General features: G+C 40.8%; 1 protein-coding gene across 8 annotated transcripts in view; it reads right to left on the minus strand.

Moving 5' to 3' along the window:
- hdac4 (histone deacetylase 4) overlaps positions 1-20,597 on the minus strand; it is a 461,100-nt gene that overhangs the window by 99,138 nt on the left and 341,365 nt on the right. For all 8 annotated transcript variants that reach the window (XM_048598645.1, XM_048598640.1, XM_048598638.1 and 5 more), the window contains one exon: positions 15,208-15,431. In XM_048598645.1, coding sequence (XP_048454602.1) covers positions 15,208-15,431 — 224 coding nt within the window. The remainder of the gene's footprint in view (positions 1-15,207; positions 15,432-20,597) is intronic.

The following is a 20,597-nucleotide window of genomic DNA, read 5'->3' on the forward strand; positions in this document are numbered from 1 at the left end:
TCGCGACTGGGAGGTGCAGTTGTTTATTGCGAACCGAGCGTAGGTGTCCTGCAAAGCGGTCCCCGAGCCTCTGCTTGGTTTCCCCGATGTAGAGGAGGCCACAACGGGTACAGCGAATGCAGTATACCACATTGGCAGATGTGCAGGTGAACATCTGCTTGATGTGGAAAGTCTTCTTGGGGCCTGGGATGGGGGTGAGGGAGGAGGTATGGGGGCGAGGGAGGAGGTATGGGGGCAGGTGTAGCACTTCCTGCGGTTGCAGGGACAAGTGCCGGGTGTGGTGGAGCTGGAGGGGAGTGTGGAGCGGACAAGGGAGTCACGGAGAGAGCGGTCGCTCTGGAAAGCGGATAAGGGTGGGGAGGGAAAGATGTCTTTGGTGGTGGGGTCGGATTGCAGATGGTGGAAGTGTCGGAGGATTATACTGGAGGTTGGTGGGGTGGTACGTGAGGACGAGGGGGATTTTTTTTGGGTTGTTATTGCGGGTAGGGGGTGTGAGGGATGAGTTGCGGGAAATGTGGGAGACACGGTTGAGGGCGTTCTCAACCACTGAGGGGGTGAAGTTGCGGTCCTTGAAAAACGAGGACATCTGAGATGTACGGGAGTGGAATGCCTTATCCTGGGAGCAGATGCGGCAGAGGCGAAGGAATTGGGAATAGGGGATGGCATTTTTGCAGGAAGGTGGGTGGGAGGAGGTGTATTCTCGGTAGCTGTGGGAGTTGGTGGGCTTGAAATGGATATCGGTTTCTAGGTGGTTGCCCGAGATGGAGACAGAGGTCCAGGAAGGAGAGAGAGGTATTAGAGATGGTCCAGGTGAACTTAAGGTTGGGGTGGAAGGTGTTGGTGAAGTGGATGAACTCCTCGTGGGAGCACGAGGCGGCGCCGATACAGTCATCAATGTAACGGAGGAAGAGGTGGGGTTTAGGGCCAGTGTAGGTACAGAAGAGGGATTGTTCCACGTAACCTCCGGATCCAACCCGTTGTGGCCTCCTCTACATCGGGGAAACCAAGCGGAGGCTCGGGGACCACTTTGCAGGACACCGATGCTCGGTTCGCAATAAACAACTGCACCTCCCAGTCGCGAACCATTTCAACTCCCCCTCCCATTCCTCAGACGACATGTCCATCCTGGGCCTCCTGCAGTGCCACAACGATGCCACCCGAAGGTTGCAGGAACAGCAACTCATATTCCGCTTGGGAACCCTGCAGCCCAATGGTATCAATGTGGATTTCACAAGCTTCAAAATCTCCCCTCCCCCTACCGCATCCCAAAACCAGCCCAGCTCATCCCTGCCTCCCTAACCTGTTCTTCCTCCCACCTATCCCCTTCTCCCACCTCAAGCCGCACCCCCTTCTCCTACCTACCAACCTCCTCCCGCCCCCTTGACCTGTCCGTCCTCCCTGGACTGACCTATCCCCTCCCTACCTCCCCACCTACACTCACCTTTACTGGCTCCATCCCTGCCTCTTCGACCTGTCTGTTTCCTCTCCCCCACCTATCTTCTCCTCTATCCATCTTCTATCCGCCTCCCCCTCTCTCCCTATTTATTTCAGAACTCCCTTCCCCTCCCCCATTTCTGAAGAAGGGTCTCGGCCCGAAACGTCAGCCTTTTTGCTCCTATGATGCTGCTTGGCCTGCTGTGTTCATCCAGCTCTGCACCTTGTTGTCTCGAACTTTAAAGTGTGTTGTTCGGAGAATGCCAGCAAAGTCAGTGTGCGCTTGGCACCTATAATTCCTTTGTCACTCATTTTCCCCACCCTCTTGGTGCACTGTATCCTGGCTGGAAGGACCACATTGCTGCTGCTGACTTGCATTGCGATTTCCATCCATGCCTGCTCTGTTGGTGAGGTTTCTCACCTCTGTCTGTTCTTAGGAGAGCTCACTGCAGCCTCAAAATTCCATGTTGAGCTCTTCTTGCTGAGGCCAGGGTCCTTTCTCCCTTAATAGGATCAATGCATCATCCTGCCTGTCTTCTCTTCCTTGCTGAGCAACCTGGAGGCATAATGCTAATTATGGTGGTCCTGCTGTTTTAGAGGGAACCATCATTGAAATATGCATATCAATTGTTTGGCTCACTATAGCACTTTAATAGGCATTGTTACAATGCTTTTGTTATAATTATTGACATAATTTTAACTCTAAATTACAGAAGTACAGCATGGAATAAAACACTGAATTCTGCAATTGCACGCGTCCTATTTCTTTTTATTGTCTTGTTTATTATTTTACATGCTAAAATAACTCCACAGAGGCCGGTTTTCCATCACTGAGTCACCCTTTATTTACATATGGAAAGTCATCGATACCGGTCCAGCTCCCTCAGAGCCAGCTCTCAGACTGAATGGGATGTCTGACACTCCACATTTTATGTGGCAGCCAGGGCTCTCTGATTGGAGCAGATAGACAGCCCCAATCAGAGAACTCATATTCCGAGTTTCACCTGGCTGACCTCGTTACAATTTCTACACATACCTTTAATATTTTTCTGTTTGATTTAACCTATAACAACTGTTTAACACACTTCATTCTTTCCCTGGCTGTGTTTACAAACAACAAAATGCAAAATGAAATGCTCTGTTACAAGAATAAATCGGTCAGTTATTTTGGAGTCCAACAGCATCTGCGTGACTAAACTCATGTGTAATGCTGTAAAGGTTAAAAACATTTGTTTCATACTAGCAGCATGTATTATTTAGGCACTCAGGTTTTCTGGCTTTTATAGTCATGCAATGATCTCTGCTCTCTGAGGTTGGGATTTAACAGCAATTGGCTGAAATCCAGGGGGGGGGAAGAGCTGAGGTCAGTGCTGCAAGTACATGAAGTTCACATTCCTGAAAATGTCCTCAGTCTGTACTGAAATACCTTGACAGTGGGCAAAGAGAAACACAAACTAGGGCTAATCGCAGCTTTGCACTGGAAAATCTCAGGATCTACAACTGTCACTAATCTGTAAAGACTTGCCAAAAATATTATTCCATTAAAAAGAGGTTTAATTTTGTTCTCCTCAAACAAAACAAATGCATGTCATTACTGTACCTATTTCCAGCAGTTTTTAGTAAAAGGAAAAAATAACTTGGTCACGTGGTGCACATTGGTCAAATAAAATACATTCTCATTACATGTTTGGCTGTTTAATGGCAATTCTTCTCAGACCAAGATCTGTATCTTATCTGAACACTCTTGACAACTTCATTTCCACTAATAATGCATTGTGTATTGTTCAGCCTTGGTATTAGAAATGAAGACATCAGCATTCAGATCTTGTCTCCTCTGAAGGCTGGCCATGTCTGTGAGCAATCAGGTTCAGGAAATTAAACTGTATAATTTATGAGAAAAGAGATACTACATAAGTCATTGGGACACAATGCATCTGCTTACACCTCCAAAATCTGCAGTAAATGTTGACCTACAAGGCTTAGAACCATGATAGGAGTTTAATGTGCTTTTTTTTTTTCAAAATTCCTTTCAAGCATTTAATTTGACACACATGAAAACGTACTTTAGACAGATGTGCGCTACTAGCGCCTCCAACGCACTTGACCCTTCACAATCAAGTGTGAAAGCACTCTTCCTTCCCCTTCAATTTGGAATGCCAATGTCTTGATTCTAGGTTTAATACCAAAAGTATCACTCAGTGGGGAATCATCCAAAAACCTAAAGCAATTGCAACTTCTGGACCAAGAGAAATATGCTATACTGTTGATAGTACAATAAAAAAACAAAAACGCAAAGTTTATATAACACTAGACAGCATTTTAAATTGAGGAACAAAGCAGTTAGATTTCTTTCTTTGGTCATGTCTAGTTTCATTTAAAAATGATATTACAAATAAAATTTGTTTCAGTTTCAAAGAATTGAGCTCTTTAGTTATTGTCTTGAGTTCTTGCCTTAAATTTCACTCTCTGGTCACCAACTTCAGTCATCACAGCAACAAATATTTGAGGTTAAACAGGCTTTCTAACCTGAGTAACAGATTTGACCTTGACCCTGAATGAGCATCTAATGGGATAAGCCCAAGGTCAATGAGACCATCTACTTTCAAATGTATAATATTTTCTGACTCTGGCCCTACGTTAGCTCACATGCTGTTTAAGTTTTCATCTATCCCATGAAGCTGGTAGACTTGATTATTCTAATGCACGCCTAGTTGGTCTCCTACGTTTTATTCTCTGTAAACCCGAGGTCATCCAAATCTCTGTGGCCTTTGATCTAAGTCACAGCAAATCTATTTACCCATCACATGCCTGTGCTCATTGACCTATACTAATTCCTGGTTAAGTAATAACTCAATTTTAAAATTCTCAAACTGGTTTTCAAATCGCTCCATGGCCTTGCAACTTCCAATCTATAGAATCTCCTCCAGTTCCACAATCTTCCAAGACATTCATGTTCCTACAATTTTGGTACTGGGCAACTCAATTTTAATTGGTCCACCAATTTTGCTGTGCCTTCAGCTGCCTGGACCATAGGCTCCAGAATTTTTCCTAAAATTCTCCATTGCTCTACCTCACTATCTTCCTTCAAGATATTTCTTCAAACTTAACTCCATAATAAAACTTTTGGTCATTTGATCTTATGTCTCCTCATGTGGCTTGATGCTATGTTTTGTTTTATAACACACTGGCCAAATAATCTTGGCTTGGTTTATCATGTGAAAGATGCTATATAAATATAAGTTGTGATAGAGTATTTGGCAGATATAAAACAGGTGATTAGCATCATCGCTTCCAATTTTAAATTGCAACTGTGGGTTAAGAATGTGTATTTCAAATTGATTTACTTGGACAATAGTTTTTTCCTCCTACTCCTGTGATTGACCCTTCAAAAAACAGGGGAACAGCTGCTTCTTATCCACTCTGTCCATGCCCCTCATAACCTTGGACATCTCAATCAGATGGCCCCTCAGTCTTCTCTGATCCAATGAAAACAACCAAAGCTTATCCAACCTTTCCTCGTAACTAAGTTTTCCATCCCAGGCAGCATCCTGGTGCATCTCCTCTGAACCTTCTCCAGTGCAATCACATTCTTCCTTTAATGTGGATACCAGAACTGCACTCTAGCTATGGGCTCACAAAGTTCTATACAACTCCGATGTGACTTCCCTGCCTTTGTAATCTATGTCTCAATTAATAAATGTAAGTGTCCCATATGCCTTTCTCACCACCCTACTAACATGCCCTTCCGACTTCAGAGATCTATGGACAAACTAAAAGTCCTTTTGTTCCACAGAACTTCCTGCTGTTATGCAGTTCATTGAATACTTTCATGTCAAATTACTCCTTCCAAACTGTATCACTCCACAGTTTTCAGGGTTGAATTCCATCTGCCACTTATCTGCCCGTTTGACAATCCCGTTTATATCTGCTTGTAGCCCAAGACTGTCAATCTTGCTATTAACTACCTGACCAATCTTTGTGTCATCTGCAAACTTACTAATCCAACACCCCACATAGTGATCTATTCATTTATATAAATGACGACAAATAGGGGACCCAGCACAGACACCTGTGGTATGCTACTGAACACTGGGTTCCAGTCACTAAAGCAGGCTTCTGTCATCATCCTATGTCTTCTACAACTGAGCCAATTTTGAATCCACTTTATCAAATTACCCTGTTCCTAATGAGCCCTACCCTTTCCCTGGTTATCCTCTTCCCATTGATATATTTATAAAATATCTTGGGATTTTTCCTTATTTTGACCAGACAGAACCTTCTCATGTCCCCTCTTTGCTTTCTTAATTGCTTTCTAAAGCTCCAAACTGCACTTTTGTTCTCCTTGTATCTGCTAATAGCCTCCTATTCCTTCTCATTGTATCCTAAATATATCTGGTTATCCATGGTTCTCTGCGCTTGTTACTCCTTCCTATCATGCTAGAGGGAACATCTTGGGTCTGTACCCTTCCCACTTCCTTTTTGAATGGCCCCCACAGATCTTCTGTAAATTTCCTCACGACTGGTTGTTCCCAGTCTACCTTGGCCAGATCCTGCCTTATTTTACTGAAATCTGTACTTCCCCAATTCACAACCTTTTTTGCAACTTGTCTATTTCTTTGACAATAATAAGCTGAAACTAAACCATGTTGCAAATGCTATCGCTAAAACTCTCCCCCTTACCAGCACCTCAACCACCTGCCCAGCTTTATTATCCAGAATTTGGTCCAGAACAGCTCCATCCTGTGTCTGATCCTCAAAGTTTGAAGAAGTTCTCCTGTACACATTTCAAGAAATCCACTACATCTAAACCCTTAACACTATGTCTATCCCAGTTACTGTTTGGCAAGTTGAAATCACTGACTATAATTCCCCTTTCGATATTATTTTTTACACACCTCTGTGAATTGTGCACAAATTTGCTCCTGAATTTCACATCAACTCTCCAGGGATCTATAATAAACACCTACCAATGTGGCTGTCCCTTTTTTATTCCTAAGCTCTATCCACAAAACTTCATTCGATGTCCCCCTCCAAGACAACATCTCTCCTTACTGCAGTAACTGTCTCCTTATTTAATAAGGAATTGCCACATCCTCTTTTATTCCCCTCCTCTGCGTGCCTGAAGATTCTATTTCTTGGAATCATTTATATCACATAACCACCATCTTGCTCAACAACCCAACTATTCTTGATTTATCATGCTGCTTGTCTGACTCAACATTGAATAAGCAAAGTTTCCTCCAAATAAACGTCTGGAAGACTAAAACCATTGTCTTCCGTCCCTAGGTACTGATTTCATCCCTCTCCCTGGCCATCGCTTGTGGTTAAACCAGACTGTTCAAGAGGCTTGGCATTGCATTTCATCTGGAGATGAGCTTCAGATTGTACAACTGCTCCATCGTCAAGACTGGCTACCTCTACTTCCATTGTACAGGCTGCCTCTGCCTCAGAGGTTACCTTTGCAGCTGTGCCTTTGTTACCTTTAGATACATCTATTCCAATGCTTTCTTGATTGGCCTTCCACCTTGTATCTTTGGTAACATGTGCTCATTTAAAACTCTGCTGCCCATGTGCTTAAAAGTCTTCTTCAGCCATCCTACATTGGATACCAATCTGACAATTAATTATTAATTAATTGAAAATACTCATCCTTATGTTCAGATGCCTTCATGGTCTTACCTCTCCCTATCTTTGTAGCCTCCCCTGACTCTATAACCCAATGATTTCCGTGGTTCTCCAATTCTGGCCCATTACACATCACCAATTTTCATCGCTCCACTACTAGCAGCTGTGCTTTCAGTTGTCAACACCACTAAAATGTTGGAATTTTCTTGTAGTCTTGCCATCTCTTTATAATCCTTCCCTTTCCATCTTTGATGCCATTGTCCTCAGGAAAATCTCTCCCATTCAGGTTATTTCTCCTGCGCAGGCCCCATCTTTGATCCTTGAAGTCCAAGGGACAAAGGCTTTAGCGCAAGCTGAATAACCACCAATTGTTAGACTTGGCAGACACCAAACATCATTGGGCATAGCTTTCCAGGTTGATCCCAGATAATAAGTGGTTTGACAGAGAACAAAGATTTTTTCCATATTTCTTCCTTCCACTGCCATATGTCTCCTTAGATCTACTTCCTACAGAAAGTGCAAAAAGATTGTGGATTTCTGTCAGTAGTGTTCTGAAAATCCATTCAACTGTTTCTGCCTGACCCCACCCTTCCCCTTGCCCATCAAACCGAGTTTCTCTCAAAATTTCTCCATGCCATAAATCTGAATCTACATCTTTGTGTTCCTGTTAAGTTATTTCTGAGCTTGCCCATGCATGCTATACACATTCTATAATCACAATTGTGGCTACTTATGCATCCCCGATTTCTTTCATTCCAATGCCTTCACAGAGTAGTGAGAATTAGCGAGAAGTCACTGAAGAGGTTTCTGGGAGAAGTTTGATCACTCTCCACGACTGAGAAGGAGATTACAAGAGAACCTATTGCTCAGCAGAAGGAAGATCATCCAACAAAGGGTTGCCATGAGAAGTGACTGAGGAGGTTTCTTGGAGCAGTTGGCTTGCTAACCACAAATGAGTAGGGGGTCATGGAGGACTTGGTGTCAAAGAACGGTGAAGCCCAAAGCATTCCAATCTGTAGTAGAGAGATAGTAGGAACTGCAGATGCTGGAGAATCTGAGATAACAAGGTGTAGAGCTGGAAGAACGCAGCAGGCCAAACAGCATCAGAGGAGCCGGAAGGCTGATGTTTCGGGCCTAGTCCTTCTTAATGTTTTCTACTTCAGTCAACGTTCTACATTTTATATCTGAGTGATACCTTGGGATGTTTCCTTGTGTAAATAATACTACATAACTACAGGTTGCTGTTGCTGGTGGTTGCAGAGCCAAGTGGGTTGGAGCTGGAGCTAGTTCAGCAAGGACAGGAGTAATGGACAAGAGTGTAGAGATCAAAAGGCCAACAAAACGTTTTGAGAAAATGGTGGTGGCGCAGGTACCATTTCAATTAAAAGAGGTAGAAGTGGTAATGGGTGAAGTTGGAAATACTTTGTTTGGTGATTGCAGATTTAAATGATGTTAATCATACTTCATTTGCAGAACTGAAGCAGAGCGTATTAATAAGTTCAAGATATAGTGTCATGCATATTTAGTCAGACACAGGATTGAGGGACATGGTTTATTTAATCAAGCTTCTAGACTGAACACGATAACTTCACGAATTGTCTTCCTAGATGTTGGCGAGCCACAGATGTAATGTGACTTCTATAATTATATTGCCCACAATACAACAATTGAAATACCGATATGCAATTCATGGTTTTATTAAAACCAAAATTAACTTAAAACATGTTCTAAGATCCAGACAACAAGCAGTTTATTAATTTGTAAATAAACCCATTTTTTAATTCACTCATGGGATGTGGTTGTCACTGGCTGGGCCAGCATTTACTCTCTGTCTCTAGTTGCCCATGAGAAATAGTGGTGAGCTGCTGTGATTATAACACACTCACTGATAATCAGGCTTACCTTCTGCATTGAATATGTCAGTCATTTAATAGTTACACACACATCCTCTTTTAGTTGTATCAAGTGAGTCAATTCAATAATTCCAAAAATGTTAAGTGTAAGAGGCTCAATCTGCCAATATGACCAAAATTCCCAGGTTGAATCACTGACAAACTCGCTGCCAGATACTCTTGCATATTTGTGTGAGAATAAATGAAGGTTTTTAAAGAATCAAACACAACCTTTTAGCTGACAGTAATCAAAACACTGTGAAGATCATTCTTTCCCTCTATCTTCTTTCCCCAACTCAAATACTAACTATACAAATATACAAATACAAATATTAACTATTTCTTTAAAAACAGTAAACACTACGCCAGTTAATGCATAGATTAAAACTTCAAGGAAATGATAACATTTTAAACTAATAATCCAATTTTAAGGTACATCAGGCTATATCTTGCTAGTCACATAATCAAGTGTGTGCAATTCTTTGAAATTCACAAGGGCAATTATAAACTATGTCACAGCGGATGCAATGTAAGGGCTACAGAGCTGCCTTGACAACAATGGTAACAGACCACATGAATACTCTCATTTGATGTGGTCAATAGTAGACATACGCAGAATATAGTGGCTGATCGCCAAAAGTACAGCATTGACGTCAGAAGATTGTGCAATCGTCTCATCTTGGCTCTAATCTATAAACAATGAACAAGCATTGGACAGCCTTACAATGGCGTTAATATAGTGTTTGCAAAACATGCCCCTGAAATTAAGTAGACGTAATGATATCTGGATGAAGAAATTCAAAGCAAGCCAATAATGCTTTTCCTCTATAAAGTTGCTTTCCTGTCCCTTCTCCTCCAACTCCAGTTAAGACCAGATACACCATATTAATTCAGCAAACATCTGAAAAGATGTCTGTAGTGTGACTAAACAGCTTTGGTTTAACACTAAAGATATTCAAATAAATAATTTGCAAAATCCACAAATTTGCTTATTAACAAATTGTTTATTTAAGTATGCAGCCAACAGAGCTGAATGGTTGCAAAGAACAGCACAGACACAATCACTAGCACTGTTGTGCTGAATACTTCTAATTTTAATTTTTAGTAAATATTGTAGTGGTAGAACATGAATCTTCAAACTCCTACATTCTCATGATTAAAATATTTCTACTATCCAAAAATCCTCTATACAAGCTTGGCATTTTTAAATAGGATTTTGTGAAATGATACAAGCATATTGGTCAGCTTTTCTTTCACTTACAGAAGTCCCTACAGCGATGTATGATTTCCCTACTTGAAGCTAAAGAATAGGTTAACAACATTTTGCCACTAGTGTGTCAACATGAATATTGAGTATCATACCTGGCAAACTTTTACCTTTGGCCCACAGCTTTGGATCCAGCTGTGAGTAAATGCAATGAAAAAAAAAGTCTTCTTTCTATGCTACTGACAGAATAAATCAGAATTTATTCTGTATTTAACTCATATAATAACCTGACCTGGGCGTACTTGGTTCTCACTGTGGACATTAAAAATGTGCCATTAACCAGCTCAAATAGGTTCAAGTGAACAAATCCATCCAACAGCAAATAATTTAGAAAAGCATACAATATTTCAGAAAGACTTTTTTCATGAATTATTCCAAACTCAAAATCCAAAGCTTTATAATACTGAATCTCAATCTGTAGATATAATTCATAGTTAGAATTGAAAATTACTCCTAAAATCCCTAAGTAATTAAAATCAACTGCATATAAAATGAAGTTTTTCCAAATGATTGATCTTCCTTAGTATAGCTATAAAATCAGATTTACAATCAGAATATTCGGCTAGATTGTCAGCCCAATGCTCTAAATCAATACAACTTCAAATGAAAAATGTTCAATTAATTTAAGTACAACTCAGAAACAGGAAACAATCAGAGTCATGGTCTGTTTGCTTAAGCTTATGTCAGATTGAAATTCAAACGGTATTCACTGCGATGAGAACCCACACATTTACAAGTAATTCAGGATTGTGCAGAGATACCAAATGCACTTGGAATTGATTTGCTGATCCAAATTACACTTTAGAGCCTGCATGTTGTACTATATTTCTATACACTTGACACAAAACCTCCAAAAAAGTGCTAAGTGCACTTCCATCAGCAGCTTAAAAAGTCTGTTTGCTTTGTAAAACGGTAGAGAAAATATAACTTTAGCTAATTTCACTGAATAGCTTAGCACTGAACTAACAACTTCACACAATGTATATTAACTACAAATATAGAAACAATCAAAAATTATCCCACTTTTCCTAGAAAGCAGTCCTGTCTAGTGCTTTCCTCCTCATCCAGCTTGGAACACCTGTCGTGTCATCAGCTGAGGATGCAAAGCCACTTTACTCACATTTGAATTGAGTTAAGCACAACATTTTTAAAACCCACAAAATGTTCTCATTTATTCAGTGGAGAAATCTTTTAAAGTGAACAGCAAGACTGCAATTCATTAGAAGCACCAAGTGAATATCACACCTTGTTTAATACATAAAGTTGGATAACTTGTATTGGGTTATTAAAATTAATGCCCATGTTGTCTGATAGTCCTCGACTCCATTATGAATAGATAGGCTCAACAGGAATAAACTTTACCCCTCAGCAGAAGGTTCAATTTCCACAGGGCATAAAAGGTTAGGGATAGTAGGTTTAAAGGGGATTTAAGGAGAATTTGTTTCAACCAGAGTGGTGGATGTTTGGAACTCACTGTCTGAAAGGTGGTACAGGTGAGAACTATGAAGAAATTTCAAGAAGTATTTAGAGGAACACTTGAAGCAGCATAGCATACAAGGCTATGGGCCAAGTGTTGGGAAATACGATTAGAGAAGATAGATGCTCAATGACCAGAATGGAGTCAATACGTTGAAGGTCCTTTTTCCATGCTGTAATATTCTGTTCCATGAAATTACCGCACCAAGCACTGCCTATGTAATATTCTACATTTCCTTTCATTTTATTTCTCAACTTGTTTCCCATTTTCAAGCTTATAACAACCATGCTAAAAAGAATGCCAAGTAATTATCTTAGACTGGATAGAAATTGAATTCTTATTTATAAATTAATTATTCGGCTAATGATAACAGTTATATTTTCAAATACTGAACTGTTAACAATGGTTTTCTATTTACACATTAAACTACCGAAAGCTATCCATATATATTTTAGCCATATATAAAAAGGATATCAACATTTTGGGTGCATAAACATGGCATATATGCATAAAAGAAATGCTAGAAAGAAGAATCCATTTATATAGTGCCTATCAAGACCACCTGATCTTCCAAAGATGTATATCGTATGTGCAGCACTTTTGAAATATAGTTACATAATTTAAAAAATGAGGCAGCCAATTTACAAACTGCATTCGCCAACAAACAGCAGCATGACAATGACCAGGTGAATTTTTTTTTTAATGATGTTGATGGTGCAATTAATATTTATAGTGACACCAGTAATAACTTGCCTGGTTCTTCTTGGTCATGGTCTAACATCTCATCCCAGAGAAGGCATTTCCAATAGTGCAGTGCTCTTTCATTACTGAACTAAAGTGCTAGCCAAGATTGTTGGACTCAAGTCTTGGAATGAGACTTGAACCTACAACGTTCTGGTCAGAGGTAAGAATGTGACCAAATAAGCCACGACTGACAAGGAACGCCTTTCCATTTTTAGATGTAGTCACAGCCAATGTGTTTCCAAAGCATTTTCACAAAGCTGGTACAACAGGCAGTTACTTCCCTTCTTAGTACATTTTTCAGATTTAAATGCAATAATTGAAACAATGTTGATTACAAATTAAATCCACTACATTATTCCTCATATAACTCCTAAACAAATGTAGCCACTTGTAAGCAATTCATTTCCTTGGAGTTTAAGAATTCCTCGCACCTTTTCATACTTCCAGGCAAAATAGAGCACGTATAAAAAGGCTGGAAATCCACCATATTTCACAAAACCTCCGGATATGACAGCAAGGCATATGCCCTAACGAATCAGAAAGACTCAGCCTCCATGCCGTAGACATGTTCATGTGTAGCTGGACCCAAGTTTAGATTTGCTAAGTGCAGAGGCTCAAAGTAATTCAATTAGATTAACCATGAACTTTGTACCAATACCACCCACTTCATTCATCAGTTTGCAACCTGGCTTCCAATTTGCACCCAGCTGAGATCCCAACCCATACCTCTTCGATCACAACGAGTGCCTATGTCCAACCTCTAATGTCACCAGTCTTCCTCTCCTACTTCAGCCATTCTGCTCCAAAATCGTCAAGCTATGCTCGCCACTTCTAAGATTTGAGTATTCTAATGTTCCCCTGATGAACCTCAAATCTTCCACCCTCCATGAAATTCAGTCTATACAAAATTACGGTGCCCATATTCTAACCTGCTCTAGTCTTGTTCACCCCTATGCTCACAGGCCTACAGTAGGACCTAGTTCTCAAGTAATTCTAGTTGAAAATACTGATTCTGTCTTCCAAATCTCACATGGAAATTCCCCATCCTCCCTTGGTAACATCTTCAGACACTACAACACTCTAAGAACTCTGCATTCCTCCAACCGTGGCTCATTCCTTTTGTTGCACCATGCTTTCAGACTCAGCAATTTTCTCTGTACCTTCCCTAAAATGGATCTCTTTGAGTAAACCTTCAGTTACTCCTCTTTACATCATAATCACTGGCTTGGTCATAGAATCCCTACAGTTTGGAAGCAGGCCATTTGGCCCATCGAGTCCACATTGACCTGCCAAACAGCATCCCACCCAGACCCACCCCTCTACCCTATAACCGTGCATTTCCAATGGCTAATCCACCTAGATCGTACAAACCCGGACAATTTAGCAAAGCCAATCCACCTAACCATGGGAGGACACCGGAGCACCTGGAGGAAACCCACGCAGGAGAATGTGCAAGCTCCACACAGACATTTACCTGAGGCTGGAATTGAACTCGGGTCCGTGGCACCGAGAGGCAGCAGTGCTAATCACTGAGCCACCATACTGCCCCATCAATTTTTGTCTCCTTACGTTTCCCGTGAAGTTTCTTGGATCCTTTGATATTTTCTACATTAAGGATGCTACATAAATGTAATCTGTTGCTTTCAATAGTTCAATATCTGGAATTAATTTCAAATCAGAATGTGCAAATTGTTGTTCCAATTGTAATGCAACTTTAGTTACATTATTATAGTTCTTTAATTGATTATATTATATTGATTTTTGTATAAAGGCCCATTTTTGCAATCTGTATGCCGGTTTATAGATGGGTTTTTCACTATAGTGCGTGCTGAAAAAAATATTTAACACACCCCAATGAGCAAGGAAAATTAATTCAAGAAAACCATTTCACCAACTGTGTTCATCTTCTCATATTTCATTACACACCACCTTGTGTAAAAATGCATTTTCACCATTCACTTTGACCTCATTTCCTTTCTAGTTTTAACAAATGTTCAGCCCCTGACCAACATTGTTTTCTTAGACTAGAGTGGTTTAGATCACTTCAAGTTTGCATCCATCAGGAAACTGCAAACAAACAGGAAACCACTCAACAGCTTTGAGAGTTTTGTAGGACCCTGCTACTGATTAGACTGTACAGTCTCACTCATTTGCCAGAAATAATCTAGACTTTGTTCTACTTTAAGCAATATTTACCAGTGACATGTCATCATCAGAAAAGAAACAAGTATGAACTCCTGCCATATGATGCCCACATGTCAGGTCCTACCTTAAGTATTACTTTTACCAATTTGTGTAGATTGGTCTGCTTCTACTATATGTAGCATGCAGACAGCATGGTGGCAAGTAATGTACAGAAAACAACTTAATGAGTTTTCATATGAAGCAAGCTGCTGTGTTGAGGTAATGGCTATGAATCATCTCAAGATTCTGATTTAATTTGCATCTACTAAACATCTACTAACTTAAAGCAACATATTTAATTGTTGTCAATCAATTCCACACATCAAAAATTGATCCAAAAAATGCAGTTATGGGTTATAGTTTGTTCCTACTAAGTCTCACACTAACGTTAAGCAACAAGTTAACTCTAATTATGAACTTTCACACAATCTTCACAATTGGAAACCATACCTTTTTGAATGCTACCCTGACGACATGAAGAAAACTACATTTTCAACTCTCTGAACCAGACATAACAAAATATGATGATCAGCACATTGAACCCTCAGGTTCATTTGGCATTTAATTGCTCCCTCAGTACTGACCTTGTTAATGTGAATCTGTTGTTGCTGGAACTGCTGTTTGTGTTTCTCCAGGAACTGCTGATGCTGCTGCTGTATGACCAGCTGTTGTAAGGCCTGTGCATTCTGTGGCAGCGGTGCTGACTGCGTCCTCCCTAACGGACGGTGCTGTCTAAGCTTGTGTATGGAAGGCGAAACTCTGTCTGGGCCAACGAGCGATTGGGGGTGAATGGGTAATGCTCCCAATCCTGAAAGGTACCAGAAAGATTTAATGCAGAAAACAGCAGGAGAAAACAGAAGATATAAGAAAAAAGGAAAGGAAAGAAAATGTCTGTTGAGTAACTCTGATAAGAACAGGCTACTGCAATCAGCCATTTTCCACTGCAAATACTCTCTGTGGTACTTTAATTTCAGGAAAAAATTCAAAACAGTCAGAAACTTCAACATTAACAAGTTCCAAAAAATAAATCAACCTGCAGAAAGCATTCCAATTGATTATGCAGCATAACAGCTTTTGTACAGCTATCTTAAAAAAAAAAGTTGTGTATGTAAAGGCTAGCAAAATTCAAATCAAGTCTGATTCAAACCTGCTACCAAAACAAAACTGTTTAACAGACAACAGTACGTTCGTTTTTGATTTGTTGTTGTCACATGTACCAAGATGCAGTGAAAAGTGTTGATTTGCATGCTATACAAGCAAATCGTACCATACAAAGTGCATCAGGGTAGCAGAACAGAGTGCAGAATACAGTGTTATAACCACAGAGAAGGTGCAGACAGAGAGATCAAAGTTAACATTTGAGAGGTCCGTTCAAAGGTCTAATAACAGCAGAGAAGAAGCTGTTCTTGAATCTGTTCATACATGTAATCAAATTTCTATATCTTCTGCTCAGCGCAACAGGGTGGAAGGGTGTAAAACAGAGTTCAAAGGGGTCTTTGATTACATTGGCTGCTTTCCTGAGACAGCAGGAAGTATAGATGGTGGCAATGGATAGAAGGCTGGTTTGCATGATGGATTGGGCTGTGTTCCTGACACTCTGTAGTTTCTTGTGGTCTTGGGAAGAGCAGTTTCCATGCCGTGCTTTGATGCATCTAGATAGGATGCTTTCTGTGGTGCACCTATAAAAGTTGGTAAAGAGTCACTGTGGATATGCCGAATTTCCATAGCCTCCTGAGGAAGCAAAGATGTGGAATCACGGAACCTCTACAGTGCAGAAAGAGGTCATTTGGCCCCTAGAGTCCACACCAACCCCAGAAGAGCATCCCACCCAGATCCACTGCATCTGCTGCTCCCAATGCGGCCTCTTTGTAGAGCACCTGCACTCTGTCCGTGACAAATGACAACACCTTCCAGTCGTGAACCATTTCAACTACCCCTCCCACTCCCTGGGTGACACGTCCATCCTGGGCCTCCTCCAGTGTCACAATGATGCCACCCAGAAACTGGAGGCGCAGCACCTTGTATTCTGCCTTGGGAGCCTACACCCCAATGGTCTCAATGTGGACTTTACCAGTTTCAAAATCTCCCCACCGCCGGCCTCTTCCCATGGCCAACCTTCCCTCTCATCCCAGCCTCCTTGACCTGACACAACCTGTCCATCTTCTCTCCCATCTATCTGCCCCGCACATCCCACTGACAAATCCCCACCACTGCCTACCTGCACTCACCTATCGCCATCCCAACTACCTTCCCCAGCCCCACCCCTCCTCTCTCTATTTATTTCAGAGCTCCCTTCCCCCTCCCCCATTTCTGAAGAAGGGTCCCGACCTGAAACGTCAACTTTCCTGCTCCTCAGATGCTGCCTGGCCTGCTGTGTTCCTCCAGCTCCACACTGTTATCTCTGACTCCAGCATCTGCAGTTCTTACTATCCCTATCCCTGTAACTCCATTTGCCATGGCTAACCCACCTAGCCTGCACATCCCTGAACACTACGGACAATTTACCATGGCCAATCCACCTAACCCGCACATCTTTGGACTGTGAGAGGAAACTGCAGCACCCTGAGGAAACCCACGCGGGCACAGGGAGAATGTGCAAACTCCACACAGACAGTCATCTGAGGGCAGAATTGAACCCAGGTCCCTGGCACTGTCAGGAAACAGTGCTAGCCACTGAGCCACTGTACCGCCCTTAATGTTGTGGTGTTTTCTTGATTGTTGTGTCAATGTGGGTGGACCAGTTTAGACTGTTGGTAATCATCACACCCAGTAACTTGATGCCCTCAACCATCTCCACCTCAGCACCACTGATGCAGACAGGGGCGTGCCCTCCACTCTGCTTCCTGAAGCCAATGGTCAGCTCCTTCGTTTTGCTGACATTGATGGAGAGATTGTTGTCTCTACACTATGCACTCAATCTCTTTCCTGTATTCTGTCTCGATGTTGTTGGAGATCCAACCTACAACAGTAGTGTCTTCATCAAACTTGTAAATGGAGTTGGGGCAGAGTTTGGCCACGCAGTCGTGACAGTAAAGGAGTATAGTAGGGGGCTGAGTATGCAGCCATGCAGGGCACTGTAGTTGAGGGTTATGGTGGAGGAGGTGTTGCCTATTCTTACTGACTGCAGTCTATAGGTCAGGAAGTCAAGAATCCAGTTACAGAGGAGGAAGCTGAGACCTAGACCTTAGAGTTTAGAGGTGAGTTTGTTTGGAATTATGTTTGTTGAAGGTGGAGCTGTAGTCAATAATAATATCAGTTGTCACAACATTTTCAGTATATATATCTTATTAAGACACCAGACGATTAAAACGTTGGTTCTCCATCACGCAACCTATAACTATTTCAGTTGAATTCCACATGTTAAAACCAGAAATATTCTAATCTGTTAGGCATCTGCAACTCAAAACAGTGAATAAAAGTCCATTAGAAAATAAACCCAGTTTTCCTTCACTAATTTATTATTTTTGCTTGAAAGTATTTGACTCAATGTTGATATATGATTCCAAAAGTAGCAATTCCATTAATACATCCAATTAACCATTAACATGAACGTCTTCAATGAACACAGGCAGGATTTCAATACTAATAATGGGGCATCATACTCTAGCCTGATTCTGTCCTCTTCAATTTCACCTTGAATCATTAGATCACTGCACATTATTCGGTACTCAGAATTTTAGCATTAAAAAGTAAATATCATTGTCACCTGTTCTTTCCCCCATCTCTGTGCTTTTTAAAAATCTGTTCAACCTCTTAGCCTTTTGTCAGAACTAGAAAGTTGTTTCAACTTGTAACATCAACTCTTTCTTTCTTCCCTTGGGTTCTGCCTGTCCTGCCAAGCTTTCCAGCATTTTCCATTTTTATTTATGACTGTTTGCGAATACAACACTATATTTTTTGCCTATCAGTGACCCTGTTTGGTGCTGCAGTTCCAGTTAGTAAGTTAATCATAATATTTATTCTTGTAAATATGACCTCCTTTGACCACTGAACTCTGGCATTCCTCGTGAATGACATATTAACTAAATTAGCAGCACTAAGTATTTAAACAAAGATAGATTTTATTCAAGCATTAAATGACAAAGTACTTTATCCTATTTTTCTAATCTCTCCATCTCCATTGCATCTGTTTGGACAATGTCACCTTCTATACCAATGTTTCAATTATGTCTCCCTCTTTCCTAAACTGAGGAATACCATCAATGGAGCCCAGCAGTTTCTATAAAAAATACTTCAAATATACTTACAATTTTTTGGATCAAAGGATGTACGGAACAGACACTTATTCATCTAAACACGCACACTCATCACGAAGGCAAAGGAAATTGCATTTAATTTTGACTTTTTCATTGGACAAAGATCTGCACTGAACCATTATCCAATGAATGAACATCCAATCTCATGTGAGTCATTGCTTGGTTTTACTCAGTCTAAATGTTCCCTTCAGCAAATGCAAATAACGCTCACATCATAATATTGGAAAATAATAATAATAATGAAAAATAAGATGATGACAGATGAGCACAACGATAGCAAAAGTGTGGCAAACGGAAGAGTACAGCAAATTAGAGACCAAAAGTGGGATTTACACTTAGAGAAAAGCCGCATGGTTGAGATGTTACATGAATAGTTTGCATCCCTCTTTGAATATGAGGCAGATCATGCCCAGGCCATAGTGACAGAGAAGGCAACTTCATCAATGGAGGGTTTAAAATTGATAAATTGGTGGAAGCAATGGTAAAGCCGTCAATACTTAAAGTCACAAGTTATCACGCAATGGGACCAGATGTGATGCACAAGTGGAAACTGTAGAGAGTTTGGCAATAATCTTTCAATTCTCCCTTGATGTGGAGTGATGCCAGAGGAAAGGAGAATTGCAAAATTGCCCAGAAATTGCAGACCAGTCAGTTTAACTTTGTTGGTGGGGAAACTTCTAGAAACAATTATTTGAATTAGTGGTCACATGGAAAAATATAGGTGCTTCAAGAGACTTTGAAGGCATGGATTTGTTCAGGGTAGATCGCATCTAACTAACTTGTTGGAGTTCTTTTTGAAGAAGTAACAGACAGGCTTGACGAGAGCAAGGCCTCGTATGGTTTATGGGAACATTCGAAAGTGCCACACAATAGATGTGTGAGGTAAGTTACAGATTAAAAGGGACCATAACAATGTGATATAAAATTGGCTGAGGGATAAGAAACAGAGAATAATGGTTAATGAGTTTTTTTTGAGCTGGAAGTCAGTCTGTGATGGAATTCTCCAGATGTTGATATTGGGATCTTGCTTTTTCTGTTGTACGTAAACGATCTAGATCTTGGTGTGAGGGAAAAATTCCAAAGTTTGTGGATGACACAAAGCTGGAGGTATTTCTATACTTTAAAGAGGGCAGTGCAGAACTTCAAAAAGACACTGATAAATTGGTGGGGAGTGGATAAGTGGCAGATAAAAAAAATACATGGAGAGATTGTATAAACTATATATACTATTCTAAAGGGGTAAGTCACTGAAGGTGATGGGACAAGTACAGAAACCTGTTAATAAGGTATTCGGTATTCTGGGCTTCATTAATGCAGCATTGAGTACAGCAGTAGGGAGGTCATGATGAACGCATATATAAGACACTGATTAGACCTCAGCTGGAGTATTTTATACAATCTTGGATGCCACACTTATAGTACTGACGTGAATACATTGAAGAGTGTGCAGAACAGGTTTATGGGAATGGTTCCAGGGATGACACTTCAGTCATGAGGAAAGATTGGAGAAGTTGGGACTGTTTTCCTTGGAAAGAAGGCTATGAGGAAATTTGATAAAAGTTATAAAAATCATGAAGTGTTCGGATTGAGTAGATAGGGAGAAACTGTTCCCGCTTGTAAAAGGATCGAGAACTGGACAGTATAGTTTTTAAATGTTCTGCAAGAGAAGGAAAATAAGTTGAGAACTTTTCTCCCCTCCCCACAGTGAGCAGTTAAGG

Source organism: Rhincodon typus, chromosome 7 (assembly GCF_021869965.1).
Source record: "Rhincodon typus isolate 14 chromosome 7, sRhiTyp1.1, whole genome shotgun sequence".
Classification (NCBI taxonomy): Eukaryota; Metazoa; Chordata; class Chondrichthyes; order Orectolobiformes; family Rhincodontidae; genus Rhincodon; species Rhincodon typus.